This window comes from Diospyros lotus, chromosome 1 (genome assembly GCF_014633365.1).
Source record: "Diospyros lotus cultivar Yz01 chromosome 1, ASM1463336v1, whole genome shotgun sequence".
In the NCBI taxonomy this organism is placed as follows: domain Eukaryota; kingdom Viridiplantae; phylum Streptophyta; class Magnoliopsida; order Ericales; family Ebenaceae; genus Diospyros; species Diospyros lotus.
Genome location: NC_068338.1, coordinates 24640497 through 24656483, shown reverse-complemented (window position 1 = coordinate 24656483; position 15987 = coordinate 24640497). Strand labels below are relative to the sequence as shown.

Genomic DNA, 15987 nt, shown 5'->3' with positions numbered 1-15987 from the left:
ATTGTTTGTCGTTCTCACATTTGCAGCAAAGCTAAAGATTGAATTGATCGTTAGTTTTGTGATTTACATTTCTTGTTAATATTGTGAAGCCGAACAGTGAAGGCGCTTGTGTTGGTGCGTTAATAAAAAAAAAAAAAAAGACGCTAAAAATATCCCCATTTTCCTGTAATCACTAAACCATAACTCAACCAGTAATTATATTATCTGAGAACCAATTAAAATCACTTGCCAAAATTCATTTCCTTTAAATTGAACTCACAAGTCTCAACCACACATTTGAATACATCTTAACTCATCTAACAGTCGTTGCATAGAAATTAGAGTCCATGCATATAAGACATGTATTGCTATATGTGAGAATCAAACTTCAAATTGAAGGTTTGCCAAAAGGGTGGGCAGAAGAGGAGTTGTCAACAGAGAAGGCTGCTCGTTGGCAAAGCTTCTGCAGAAGAACCGTCGATTTGTTCTCTAGGGGCCGCATTTGCTGTTTTCTTCAACCGATCAGCAGCTTTTTCAGCCTGCAACCATCCCATCCACACACACACACACACACACACGTTCTATCTTTGTTTAGGCATCAGTGTAATAGTAATTTATTATGGGTTTTGTTACTTGTTAGAGTGTATTTAATATTAAAATATTTTTATTAATTGATAATAAATATATCGTACCCCTTTAACTAATGTTTGGGAAACAAAATAGTAATAGTAATACCCCTAAATCACTAATATATATCATTGGGTTACAAAACCTTCACATATCTAGTTCTCTCTATTTTTTGACCTTGCAAAGTGTTCACTTGAAGCTTATTTGCTCATGTTTCTGTTATATCATAGTTTTTGATAATTTTTTATATGGTTATAATATGTTTTCATTTTTTTAAATATTAAAAAAAATATTTCTTAAAAACCTACCTTCAATGACTTGGGACCCAAGCGTTCCAGTACCCCAACAAAAATGAAAAAAAATGGGTACCCAAGTAAGGTTTAGTACGGGATTGTTTACCTCAGCTGTCCAGTTTGTTCTGGCTGTTATGATGATTAGAGTCACTGTTTGTAGAACCACTCCTGTTATCATACCCCACCAGATTCCCTGACCACAAATTTATCCGAATTAGCATATTTGGTTAGCAGGCAGTGAGAGAGAGAGAGAGAGAGAGAGAGAGAGAGATTTTGACTAACAGCGGCTTCCAAGTAAGTCACAAAGCCCAGGACGCATCCTATTGGAAGACCAATAATGTAATAAGCCGCCAGATTGACGTAAGCCACAATTGCTTGCCGTCCTGTTCCTATTGCAACGCCTGCAGCCACTCACCAATTGACCTTTGTTTTAGTCACGAGTAAAGGACGCCGACTGGGACCGCATCTTCCTTTTTAAATGCAAAGTTTCAAAGCGTTTGATTACCAGAAAGAATGGGCTGGATGCCATTTAACAAGACGGAGATGGCGAGCAATGGGGTCAGGTCTGAGACGGCTAAGATGACTTCTTCGTCGCTTGTGAACAGTTTGCTTAATCCAACACGGAATATCAGAACAATGGCGCTGAAAAGTATGCTGAGAAGAATGCTCGACAAGTGCACAACCACCGCTGAAAATCTTGCCACCGTTGGATGGTCTGCTCCCAGCTCGTTGCTCACTCGAACACTGCAATCATTAATTAGTAACCCAAAGTTAAGCAAATTAACCCATAAAAAGCTGTCCCACTCCTCGTTCCTTATCTTGATTTTGAATCTAATTAATTACCTGGCTGCTGCGCTCAACCCCAGCATGAACTCAATGTCCCACGTCCAGTAATTCAGACTGTAGGAAGACAACAAGCTTAATTCGGTTACAGGACTATGGATAATCTTCTTGGTTATTTTAATTATATTTTTAAAATTATATTTTTCATCAATTTAACTCTTATATTTTAAATTCTTTTTCATGTGATAATTTAAATTTTTTGTTATTTTAATTACACTCCGTAATTGTATTTTCGAGTTAATTTAATTTTTATGATTTGATATATAAAATAAAATAAAATAAGATAAGTCAACATTTTAGATAAAAACTTTAATTAATCTATCAAATTGAAAACATTGTCACCAACTATTTTTGTTGTACTCTCTCACTTTCTCTACCAAACATCGTGTTCAAACAAGTACTAATCATCTCACTTTATATTTTTTTTCACCCGTTAAAATACACTAATTAAATTTACTAAAAAACATAATATAACAATGTTATTGAAATAACAAAAAATTTAAATTATCACACAAGAAATAATAAGATAAAAATATAAAAATTAAATTAACTCGAAAATACATATTCAAGATTTAATTAAAATAATAATAAATTTAAATGATAAAAAAATATAAAAGTACAAAAAAAAATATGAGTTTGATTTTTTTTTTTTTTTATGTTAAAAAGCAAGTAAAGAGTTGAAATAGCGTCCAGAAGCGAGCTATGGATGTACAGAAAAGAAATGTGAGAGATATTTCATTCATTTAGTACTGTACCAAATGGAGAGGGAGTCGAGGGCGATTGTAGGGTTTGGCAGGAAGCCTGATATGAATATCAGCCCTTGGAAGTACCATATCTCCAGACTGTAGAAGATATTTTTAGCACATTTTTATTAATAAATCAATATTATTTAAGATCACGTTAATGGCAGAAATGCGCGCGCGCGCGCGCATGTAAATATACCAGAGCATGACAGCAGAAGCGAAGGTGAGCTTGGCGTAAGGCCAAAGCCCCCGGAAGGCAGCTCCAATGGCGAAACCGGTCCAAGTCTTCTTGCAAGAGGGGCTCAAGAGTATGTAGATGCCCTGCAGGAAAGCCAGGATCCACCAAGACAAGCTGAGCGTGAGAGCGGCGCCGAGCAGGCCGTAGCCGAGCACGTAGACGACGAGCCACGAGAGCAGGATGTGGAGCAGGAAGACGCTGAACGACATGCAGGCCAGAGGGTTGACGATGTTCTGTGCCTGAAGAAACCTCTGCATTGGGCAGCTTATGGAGAAGGCGAAGAGCTGCGGGATCATGCCCCTCGCGAAGGTCTGGCCTCTGCCGGCGATGGCCGCTTCCTGCCCGACAGCTTCCAGGATCTCTCCGAAGAAGATGTAGACGAAGCAGAGCAGAACGGCCACTCCCAGGTGAAGGATTATGGCTCTTTGCAATACTATGCCCATAGAGCCGAACTGCTTCGCTCCGTAGGCTTGCCCGCATACAGTTTGCACCGCGCTTGCCATGCCTAACTGTGGATCCATAGTTCAAAATTAAATCAGTGATATTTTAGATGCTTCTTTTAATTAATTAACCTGGGGCTAATTAACAAATTCCGGCAACCGGAGTTAGTAAGTAATGGAATTGAAGTGAAGAATTGAGATTGGGTAGGTACCATGATCCCGTATGCGAGACCTTGAGCGCCGACCATGGCGATAGAGGCGGCGGCGAGATCGACGGCGCTCAGATGGCCGGAGAACGTGAGGGTGACGAAACTGAGCATGTAATTGCAGATGGCGACGACAATGGAAGAGCCAGACAGGAGCCAGAGCAGCCTGGATTCCCAGGCGATGAGCCCACAGTAGCGGTGCAGGCCCACGGGCTCGTGAGCCAAGATCAGTTCGACCTCCTCCGACGACAGAGTGGCGGCTGCAGCAGCCGGCAATAGTGGCTGCTGCTGATCCGGCTCGGAGTGCTCCATACCGGTAAAAAGGGTAAATGCTTAATTGCTTTGCTGCTGCAATAAACGAAGTTAATTTAAAGGGGAAGCAGATAAGCTGGGGGTACCTTGTTGCTGCCAGATCACATGCTCCTTTGTTGAATGGACATTCCTGCAACTGAAAATCTTGGCAATCCGCATGACTGGTAGTTTTGATCTACCGAGTTAGCTTCAAAAGGTACAGCGGGAAAATAGATAATACATATTTTAATCATTTTTTATTTAAAAATACTCATTACAAACTTAATCATTGTTTATAATTAATTAATTATTTTTAAGAGCATTATGATTGATTATAATTAATTACAGCTTATAAAGAGTTTCAAATGAAAATCTTAAAATAATATCTGACGTAGCTAAGCTAAGTCAAGCTGCCTGCCTTTCCAACATTAAATAAGCCCATACTGTATTTGGACTAAAAAAATACTCATTTCTTAACTGTAAATCAATCCCCAAGAAAGGTAGTTGGCCTAGCTGATTAATTAATTAAGGTTGCGTCCCCAACATTATATAGTATTGAGACTTTAAGGGCATCCAATTCAAATATATATATATATATATGTAATATCTCATATCAAATGATAGGAAAGACCAAAACATCTTATTTTAATGGACCTATACGAACTTCTTAGGGGATCATCTATTCTTGAGTTACTTTAGTTCAAACACGCTTAACCCCCGAAATTCTTTACTTACATTTAGACCAAAAAATATTTACCTGGTGTTATTTTTTTCTTTACTTGTTCTCGATATATATTATTTTTTTCTGAACTCTTAGGATATTATAATATATATATACACTATATTTGGATAAAATAAAGAGTTTCAAACCATATAGAAATCACAATTGGACAGTACTAATTTCATTGGATTTGGACCAACAATAAGCTTGTTATTGGGTGTGGTTAGAGATGGCAAAATGAGCTTGGCCCGATGGGCTGGCCCGTTGGGGCTCAGCCCGGCACTGGGCTAGGGCCAACATTTTGCTGGTCTATTTAAGGCCGGGTCGATTTGGCCTGGCCCGCTAATCGGCCATACAACCCCCCCCCCCAAACAGCCCTCGCCCTCGCCCTCACCCTCGTCTTGCCCTCGCCCGTGCCCGCGCCCGCGCCCCTCACCCTCACCCTCTGTCTCGCCCTCGGCCTCTGTCGCCTTGGCCCTGGCCCTGGCCCGGGCCCTTCGCTCTCAGTCTCTGGGCTAGCTGGGCTGGCCTGTCTGGCCCACGGGCTCGTGTAGGGCAGGGCTAGGGCCAGCAATCTGCTGGCCCGTTTTTAAGCGGGCCGATTTGGCCCGGCCCGTTTGCCATCTCTAGGTGTAGTCCTCAAGACCCATCCCATCAATATCAACTTGGCAGCATCCTCCATCATCTCATCGCCATACCAGGATTCTTGCGCCCGAAACAAACCTTAACTGTCCCAAAATTCTTAGCTCTTAATCCATCCGTAACAACTAGTGACACGCAAAGGGCTCTCTCATTTTCTCCTATATAAGTTAGTCGACAATTGATCGAGGTAGGTTTTTTTTTAATCTAACAGAAACTCTTTCACTTTAAAGCTTTCACTTGAGTGTTTAAGTGCTTGTAGGCGTCCTATGTCAGGCAAATCACAATTTCATCAAGACCTTTGTTCGATCATCTCCTTTTGAGTCGGAGGTCATTTTAAATTACAATATTAATTTCAAACTTAATAATCTCAATTGTAACTTTAGTGTTATTTTTGAAAAATTACTTTAAATTCCAATACAATTTAAAAGGATTTTTTTTCTTGACCTTTTATTTACATTTGAGATCAAGTAATAATTTTAGGTGTGTCGGTGAGTAAGAAAGCAAATTGTAAAAGTTATTTTATTTAGATAACGTTTGTTAATTAAGATATAAATTAAAAAAATATGAGGTATGAAAATTATTTTGATTAAAAATATTTTTTATTATATTTATTAAATTTAAAAAAAAATCACATAATTTCTTATCTTAAACTTTTAAGATAAATTTATTCATTTTCCTCGATCGATAACTTATCTTAGACTTTATAAATAAATTATCTTAATAAAATTTTATCTTATCAATTTTAATAAATATTACATTAATAACTTTAAGTTTAATAAATATTATATTTTATTTTCAAGATAATATTAGTGAGTGTAGGTGTTTCGAATGCGCATATTTAAAATGCAACACATTTATTTATTATTGAGTAATACGAGTGTTTGAGAATTAAAAATAATATATAATTAAATAATAAAGTTATTTTAGAAATTGGAGTTCAAATCTTACTTAATTAAATGCTGATATTATTGATGAGGTGCACTGAAGCTGGACAGCGACTGGACCATCGCATTACCCCATCGATCCAATCGCAGGTTGTCTTCCCAATTGATTTTACAATTCTACTTTAATTACAGATTTATCCTCCATTTCAATTACAAATTTACCATCAAATTGAAGACCCAATTTACAAATCTCCCTCATGCTTCTTCCTCACTCTCTCTCCCTCTCTTTCCTCCCCCCCCCCCCCCCCCCCCCCCCCCCCGCCCCCTCTCTTCTCATTCTCGTCGTTGTAGCCGCCGACGCAGCCGCTTCCGCCGTCATTCACCACCACCTCAGCCGTTGAAGCAGCCGCCATCAACGCTGCTGGTCGCCGTTCGCCGCCGCCAACGCCTCCATCTCCTTCCCCCCTCTCTCTTTTCTCGTTCTCGACGCCTCGGACGCAGCCGCTGCTGTCATCAGCGCTTCTGGTCGCCGTTCCAGCCTCCGCCGACTCCTCCATCTCCTTCTCTCTCTCTCTCTCCCTTTCACCGAGTTTGTTTAAAGATATCCCATTTGTTGGATGGTTATTAGTGCTTTATTTTGAAAAATGGAATTGCATTATAATTTTTTTGTGTTACCGCTGGCTCCTGTAGTTGTAGCCTACTTTTGCCAAATTAATAGGGTTTTATTTATTATTTTCTTTGCTGTCAATATGTCGGGTTGATGTCTCTCTGGGAATGCTAAATGCATAATGCGACTGCCATCTGGTTGGTTGGTGGTGCATATTATGTAAATTTTAGCTCTTCAATTTTATGAATGTCTATTGTGCATCTTAGTATTTTATTTACAATTTTATATTAAAACATTCAAATGATTTTTAGCTACAGAAACAGGTTTATAAATCAAATTTACAATCTGTCTGCCAAGTGTTTTTATCATTTATGATAGACTAAAAAATGCGAGAGAGATAGAGAGAGACCGTCGCGCGCCATCTGGTGCTGTTCGATGAGGGTGTTGGCGTTGACCGTCCCGCCGAGGAAGCGCGGCAAGGAATCCATCCTGTCGCGGACGGCCGAGAGATTGAGCAGAGTGTCGCCGGAAGCCTCTGGTGGTTGCCCGTCGGGATAGAAGTGGGAGGAGTTTGACATCTTTGGCAGGAGATTCCGAAGCTTAAGCTGATTTGCAGATCTCGGCGGCGGCTGGAACGGCGAAGGCAAACAGCGACCAGCAGCGTTGATGGCGGCGGCTTCAACGGCGGCTACGAGGACTAGAACGAGGAGAGAGTGAGAAAGAAGCACGAGGAAAATTTGGGTCTTCAATTTGAGGGTAGTTTTGTAATTGAAACAAGGGTAAATTTGTAATTAATTGTACAAACGATTGTGCAAGTAGGATTCTCACTGACCTTTTTTGTCATGGAGGAAGAATCCATGCTCTTGAATTTCGCGGGGGACACCAGTTCTTTAACCGATTCTGCGATTTTCTCGGTGCAGCAGACAACTTCCTGTTAGCGGTACTTCAAATGGTTTTTCGGTACTTCCAATCCCACGTGGGAAGATGAGAGGCCACGAGTTCGCATCCGCACGCGTGAAATTGGGCCGGTCCAAGGGAAGACGAAGAAGCCAAGCAAAAAGGTATTCACAGCTTTCTCTCTTTGGGTGTAAAAGTTGGAATTCTTTACCTTTTAAGGGCTCATCACACGTCATTTTATGTACGTAAAATTGGTTAATCATGATACACGATAGCACATTAGGTAATAGGCATAGCACATGGTACCCATAAAGAGTCATTTCTACAAGAGAGTAAAACTCTCACACTGCGACTATCATGACTTGAATCTGCATCCTTAAGTGCAATTTGTCACTTGAAAATCAACCGTGCTACACCCGTGAGGGCCACAATTTTTTTTTCCTGAAAAACTAGCTAAGAGATGTGCCCCCATTTTCTAGCAAACCTGCAACTAGTGTCGCCAGACCCCTTATTGAAACATAAGAGTAGAAAAAACTTCGTCAAAATTATCATTGATGAATGGCTAATCCCAGCTTAAATAATAACAGTGCTCTGCTCGTAACTCACTTCTTCAACTAATTACATAATTGCCACTAACAGCACCAAACAAAGACTAGGCTAACGATACAAGGAAAACAATACAAATGCAATACAATAAATCTGTTACTCCCCTCAAGATGGACCATGAAGATTGAGTGATGGCCATCTTGAACAATAGAGGGAACAATTGAGCTACTGCCGGTAGAGCCATCGCCCGATTGATGTTAGAGTCTGGATAGGAAAAAGTTTAATATCACTAGCAACAGTCTTGTCCCGAATAAAATGACAATCAAACTCTATGTATTTGGTGCGTTCATGAAACTCGAGACTGGTGGCAATATGGACAACAACTTGATTATCACAAAAGAGCATAACAGGAGCTGAGGAAGGAACTTAAAAGTCCATTAGAGTTCATCAGAAGCTGAGTAAGCCAAGTGAGCTCATTGGCAGTGGAAACTAGAGCACGATACTCAACTTTAACTAAAGGACGAGATCTCGTAGTTTGCTTCTCAGACTTCCAGGAGACTAAGGATTCACCAAGAAACACATAAAAGCTAGTGACTAATCAATGAGTATCCAAGCATGAACCCCAATAAGTATAAGAGAAAACCCTAAGCTATAATGAAGATGAAGTAGAAAAAGATAACCCCTGACCAGGAGCAGCCTTGAGATACTGTAACAGGTGGTGAACATCATCAAGATAAGGCTTTCCAACATGAGAAACAAATTGACTAAACTTGTGAACTGCAAACCGTAAAAGTGATATTTGGTCAGGAAATTGTGAGGTAAAGTAACCGGCTAATAAATCTTCTATAAAGAGAATAATCCTCAAATAACTCACCCTCATGAGCACTTAATTTGAGGTTAGGAACCATGGGTAGAGATGCATGCTTGTTAGCTAGAAAACTTATGTCCTCTAACAGTTACAAGGTATAATGTCGTCGTGAAAATAAAATACTTTTTCTTTTTCCAATTGAATGATTTCTAGGCCAAAAAAATACCTCAAACGAGCAAGGTCCTTTAATTTGAATTGACTGTGGAGAAAGATCTTGAAAGAATCTACAACTGCAATATTAGGATTTGTAATGATTATATCATCCACATATACGAAAAAAGCCACAAAGGATGATCCATTACCCTTGATAAACAAAGAATAATCAAACTTAGACTGTTGGAAACTAAACTGAACAATGACATGAGAAAATTTTGAAAACCACTGTCATGAGGTCTGTTTTAGAACATAGATAAACTTATGCAATCTACATATCAACTTCTCCCCTTGAGCAGTAACAGGAACCTAAGGCTTGTAACCAAGAGGCAAATCCATATAGACTTTCCATTATAAGAAAAATCAAATTTAGTAATGGAAAAATTCGTTGCTAAAATAAGAAAATCCGTTACTAAAATTGGTGTCGCTGAAATTTAGTCACGGATTTAGCGACGGATGCTTTTAGTGACGAAATTAGCGACTGGGGCTACCGTCACAGATCTGTAACGGGAAACCATGGTAGCCCCGTCGCAGATCAGTGACGAGGCTTTTTGTTACTAAAATATTTTTTAAATAAAAAATAAAATTATATATTTTAATTTTAAATTAGTTTTATTTCTAATTTATGACGAGGTTGTCACTAAATTATAAATAAAAAAATACAAAATATATATTAAAATTTATATAAAATTAAATTAAAATTTTATTTGAATTCCTAATTTGTTACGAAGGCTACTGTCACTGATTAGCGACGGGAATCTCTGTTGCAGATGTGTGATGGGAGTTTCCATCACTAAATTATAAATAAAACATAAAAAATATATATTAATATTTATATAAAATTAAATTAAAATTTTATTTGAATTCCTAACCTGTGACAGGGGCTATTGTCACTAATTAGCGAAGGGAACCCGTCATAGATTAGTAACGGGGCTTCTCGTCACTAAATTATTTTTTAAAATAAAAAATAAATATTATATATTATAATTTAAATAAAATAAAATTAAAATTAAATTTTTTTAAATCAAGTAAGAATGTAAAAATTAAAAAAATAATAATAATAAAATTAAAAGTATATATTAAAATTTAAAAAAATAAATTATTTTAAATCATGTAAGAATGTAAAAATTAAAAAAATAATTTCATTAATTAAATTAAATACAAATGAAAATATAAATAAAATTACATAAATTAATTTTTATATAAAAATAAATATTTTCATAAATATTAATATTTAAAAATGTTACAAATGTTAAATTTTATAACATTATATTTGCATTTTCAATTTTAAAATTTATATTTAATAAATACCTAACTAACAAACAATATTTATAACATTATATTTGTATTTGTATTTTTAATTTTAAAATAAAAATAAGAACTAATTAAAATAAAAATATTAAGTTTTTTTATTTATAATCATTATAATATATTTAATAAATAAATACATAAAACACTGTTTTTACAAAAAAAATGTATATTTATTAAAAATAATTTTTTTAATAAATATTTCATTCATAAATGTTGAATGACATAATAATTTTTTTACACATTTTTTAATATTTTTTTCGTATAAATCATCAATAATATATACACAATACATGATAATATATACAAAATATACAACTATATAAACATAAAATAAATAATAATATACATGCAATAAATATAAATAATAGAGATATTAAAGTGAAATTGACATATCAATTAAAAGTAAACAATCTATAACTAACATAAATATTCTTTATCTTAGAAACATTTAAAATAAATCTAACAGTTAAAATGATAAAAATAAATATATAGACAAAAGGAAAGAAAAAATACCTTATAAAAAGTCCTACTAAACTGCAAAATATATTAATTGTGACAGCAAAGGAGGGAGGGAGAGATGCAGACTGGGAGTACAGAAGTGGGGAAAGGGATGGGGGGATGGGGAGAGGTGGGCGGCGAATTAAAAAAATTGGAGGGGGGTGGGGGGTCGATTTCAATTTCGCGCGCGCGGGGGGAGGGGCGTGGCACGGGGGGATGGGAGGGGGACACATGGGGGAAATTAAAACAAATTAAAAAAATATTATATTATATAAAATACAAATAATAATAAATTTATAAAATTAATAAATTTAAAAAATACAAATATTATATTATAAAATATTTGTATTTAATTTTATATAAAATATTGTACTATAAAAAATGTCGACGTTTGATTTCGGCCGACCGTGATTCGTTTTGGGCCGCGGTGAGTCAATTCAAAAATACCGAGAAGGAAGGAAGAAAACCCCTCCCCCAAAAGTTCCAAGCGTATACACCAGAATCTTTTACGTGGTTCGGCCAGAACGATGTCTAGTCCACGGCCGCCATCTGATTATTCTCCTAGAGTGGCGGTATCTGATTATTATTTTTCTTGTCCTCCTTCTCTGCCCTCATGGTCTCTTTGATTCTCATTTATCTTGAGGGGCTTTTACAATTTAGATAATATATAAAAATACAGTGTTTGTATAATGGGGGACAAACAGTTCTTACCGCCTTCGCAAGACCGGGAGTGGGATCCTCATTACGAGGGGCATGGGCTGTTACAGATAAAGTGATCGGACCCTACCTCTGACTTCTCAGCAGCTTTGCCGCTCATGCGAGCTGGAGGTTTTAGACCAGCGACCTGGATGGGCCAGCGATCTGGAGGATATTTCAGGAGCTCGTTAGTCGATTGCTCCGAGCTCGTTGGGGGATTACCGGGAGCTCGTCATATGCTCGCTTTACGAGTTCCGGATCTTTGGTGGAGGCTGGACCTTCCTTGACGAGGTCGTCCGGGCCTTCTTGGCCTTGGGTGATTGGGCCGGTCTATCGGACCGAGTCTGGCCCATGCGGGGTGATGCGGGAAATACATATAACATAAGCCCCCCGGTTCGCGGCACGATCTTCGTGCTGGGAACTGACGCGTGCTAGCTGTTCTTCCATCCCTCCGACTTCTGCCCAATCACCTTAAGTCTCGTCGTTCCATGCAGCACGCTTTGTCGGCAGCGCATTTAATGCCTGCCCCCTCCCCATTTCTGCGCATGATTACACTCGTGGGACCCACAAGCTGTTGTGCGGCCGCTGGATGCGGAGCATGTGATAAGTCGTCATTTGATCCGACGGTTGGGATGGACCAGGCCGTCAGTATAAATAGTGGGGAGTGTCCACCCGCTTCTTCTTTCACGCTATTTTGAAACTCCCTCAAACCTTTGCCTCCCTGCTTTCTCTTTCCTCTCTCGAGGCCTCCATTATCGCCGTGCTTTCAGACGTCTGCCGTTCTCGTCCGGTGCTTGGTACGAGTCCCCATTCAGTCGTCAAGCGCAGCTTTTAGGTAAGTTTGTCGTGACTTTCTTCTTTTTCTTGTGAGGCCGTCCATCGTTGGTTAGCCGTCGGTGGTTTCTCTGGCTTCGTCGATCGATGTCGTTCTCATTTTTGGAGAAATGGCACGATTCGGTTTGGCGTTTGCTGGGCCTTTGGGTCCAATGACCTTAGGATTAGCTTTTCATGGAACACCGGGCTTGCGGCTGCAGCCCCTCCGCCCTAGGCGGTACCCCTTTTGCGAAGCGCTCGGCCTGGAAGACCTAGGGGACGTTTTAGGGTTTTTCTTCTAGTTTCTTGAGGTCTGGTTCGCGACTTGCGACCTGACTGTTCTCTCTTTTCCTTTGTAGATGTCCGACCAACACCGTGGAAATTCAGGTCAAAAGCACTGCAATTATATCGTAGGAGAAAACGACACTTCGAGCTCCGAAGATTGTCTCATTATGGAGGGCCAAAATCTTGGGGGTGCAAGCAAAGGGGTGCAGGGAGGTCGCCGTCCCGACCTCTCGGGAAAACGAGCTGAAGGTTCAAGATCAGATCGCTGGTGGGAGTGCTGATCTTGCGGTCTTCAAGAGATTCTCGTCCAAGGCCAAGCTTCACGAGGTGATGACTTGTGCTCAGGAGTTTCGTCTCCCTAGGACCTGCCGAATATACATCTCTGCTTCGAGCTCTCATGCAGCCTACCCGCCAGCCAATTTCATAGCTATTAGCCCCCAACACCTCGAGTCTGGCTTTAGGTTCCCAGTAGCCCCGTACCTTATCGCCCTCTTGAACGACGTCAAGCTCGCCCCCTTCCAACTAACACCGAATTCGTATGCCCAACTTACTTCTTTGGCCGTTTTATTCCTTATAAACAAACTTCCTCTCCCTTCGCCAAAACTGATAAGATTTTTATTTTCTTTCAAAAATGCCAAGGACGGGCTGTATTACCTGGCGGCTCGTCCTTCTCCGTACAAGGCCGCCCTTCCTCAGGGTAAAGCAAAGGGGAAGTCCAACGTGGGCGATTACAAGTCCAGTTGGTTCTTCGTGTCTTGCCCTTCCCTCTCTCTACTTAGGAATTGTAGCTTCGCACTGACCCCTGGTAAGAGAATATGAGCTCTCATAAATCTTTCCTTTGTTCCGAGAGTGCTTGTTTTAACTTGCTCATGCTTTGATGCAGATTTTGGGGGGAAGAAACCGATTTTATCGGCCGAGGAGACTGATATCCTTGGCAAACTTGTGGCTGCGGAGTCGAGCTCGGAAATTCTTGAACTTTCGGACGAGCTACTTTGCGAATACGAGTTCGCCCCTCCTCTTGGCACCGAGACTATCGAGGGAGATCATTTCAGGGACTTGGGTGCGGAGATTCTCCCTTCCGGCTTACAGCTCGCTGAGACGAACAGTTCAAGAGGGGAAGCCGACCAAGACGATAATATGGTTGATCTCGAGCTCCTCCAACCGAAGCGTCATAGGGCGAGGTCGAGCACTACGTCCTCCATAACCCCGAGCTATAGCTCGCGGGATGGCAGGTCGGAGCAGCCGCAGCCGCAATCACGCCCTCAGCAGCAGCAAACCCAACAGTCGCGGGGGGGGGGGGGGCAGCAGGAGCAGCGGCAAAGAACACGCCCCGTCAGCCCCAACAGTCAAAGCAAGCTCATCTGCAGCTGGGGCATCGGCCCCCTACCTCCCGAGACCATGGTTCGAGTGGAGCCCGTGGGAAGGAGGTCGCAGTGGAGGTTCGAGACGCTCCTGCTGCCAGCTCGAAACGGAGATCGGACCAGCTGCAACAGGGGGAGGATATCAGGGCCAAATGGGTCAGGGTCCGTGAGAAGGAGCTGGCCGTGGAGGCCCTGCCAGGAGGGGTCTTTGTTGGTCCCCTCCTGGATTCCGTGCCCGACTTCCTGGGTCCGAACTCGAAGCCCCTCGACTACCCGAAGTTAAAGGGAATCCCCCTTTGTGATTTTGTCGCCCGTCACAGCCTGGTGGTAAGTAGGAATTCTTCGTACCTCGGTTTGTTAGCCTACTTTTTTAATGAGCTAACATTTCTTCTTTTGCAGACTTCTCTTGCTGCCGTGAAGCTCCGAGCTCAGTACAAAGATTTTAAGGAGCAGCTTCAGTCGGTGAGCATGTCTCGTCAGGCCGAAATAGCGAAGCTTGAGGACGAGAAGAACGCCCAAAAGGCCGAAATAACGAAGCTCTCGGATGAGAAGAAAGATCTCCAGGTCGAGCTCTTTGCCACTCAAAAGGAGGTGGAGGGTTGCTTGACGCGTCTGAGGATGGAGATCCAGAAGAATAAAGATCTCGACGAGGAGCTTCGCAGGTCGAAGAACATGTGGGAGCAAGCCAACTCCGGGCTTACCGACGAGCTAAATGGAGCGAAGGCAGAGTTGCGGAGGGCTGAGGAGCGACTCAAATCAACCGAGGCAAGCTTAGGGTGGCGAAGGAGGAGCGGACACGGGCAGATGATCGTGCCGTCCGATGCGAGGAGCTTGCCAAGAGGACCATTGACGATATAAGGGCGGAGGTTGGAGAGCGGATGGACGCGGCGTGTAGGGAGACTAGATCCGACACTTGCTCGGCATTTCTGTACACCCTTTGGGTGAACCATCCTGAGATGGATTTCTCCTTCTTTGGTGCGCAGGCTGTCGAGGAGGTGGCTCGGTATGCTGCCGAGGCCGTGGAGGATGTTGATGATGCCAGTCCCCTTGACTCGTTTTTGGTCGCAACGCAAGCTCCTCAGCTCGGGGCCGAGCTATCCGGGGTCGCCGTGGCTCAGCCTGGTGAGACTGCCAAGGAGCCTCCTGTGGAGGTTGCCGAGGTTTGCCCAGCCGGGACTGTCAAGGTCGATCTCCAGCCGACCCTACCTACTGAAGCTCGCCCTGTCGAGGTTGATCCTGCAGAACCGAACGCCCCTCTTAGCTAGGATTCCCACATGTATTTTTTTTTTTTTGTAACGCGAGCTTCATCTAATAATAAAAATTGGCATTTTGTGCACGTTGCCTCAGATTTCTTCGCGAATTCAAGTTAACTCTGACGAGGTTTTGGCATGACGATTCTTGAATCAATTTCGATGAGGTGACTTGAAAGTAACTTCTTCATGGTATAACTTGAAAATCTCTTCAACAAAGCTCCCGTATTTTTGAAAGATTCACTGATAAGAAACTTTTGAGTATGTAACTTGATAATGAACTGTTCGAACATAGGTCCAGGTAGATCCGGAGTTTTATCAGCTCGTAGACTAACGCTCTTTAACTAGCTCGTTGATGATAGTTGTAATAATCAGCGCGAACACTCATACTTAGGCAATTTCCAGGAAACCCCGTTAGGCATATTTTGACGAAATAACGAGAGCCTTCCCGAGATATATGTAAAGTCGGATGGCCTTGTGATCTTGTCTAACATATGGTGGCTGAGAAGCTCGTTATAGGGCGTGTGCCTGGTAGGTCGCGAATGCTTTATTTTTAGCCAAGTTAAGACGGACCTCAGCTGATAGGGTCCAATACGCAAAGTTTGCTAGGGTATGAGATTATGCCATGGCCTCGGCCAGCATGTTGAGGCTTTAATAAGTTTTCAATAAATTGGGAGCGAACACTCAGGTAGGTCGCAGACCATGGCTTTAAGCCAAGATAGGAGGACCCCAGCTAGTGAAAGCGCAGCCTGTACCACCAAGTTATATATTCAGGCGGGTCATAGAGTGACCCCA

At 41.3% G+C, this 15987-nt stretch overlaps 1 protein-coding gene across 1 annotated transcript; it reads right to left on the bottom strand.

The window, feature by feature from the left end:
• Nucleotides 1-189: 189 nt before the first annotated feature.
• On the bottom strand, nucleotides 190-3831 carry LOC127794685 (protein DETOXIFICATION 41-like). The gene is made up of 8 exons (XM_052325934.1): nucleotides 3376-3831; nucleotides 2685-3232; nucleotides 2498-2584; nucleotides 1743-1799; nucleotides 1405-1643; nucleotides 1182-1300; nucleotides 1006-1092; nucleotides 190-518 (listed from the first exon to the last, which is right to left on the bottom strand). Exons 1-8 carry the CDS (start codon nucleotides 3679-3681, stop codon nucleotides 411-413), a joined length of 1551 nt encoding a protein of 516 aa, XP_052181894.1. The 5' UTR covers nucleotides 3682-3831; the 3' UTR covers nucleotides 190-410.
• Nucleotides 3832-15987: the final 12156 nt, after the last annotated feature.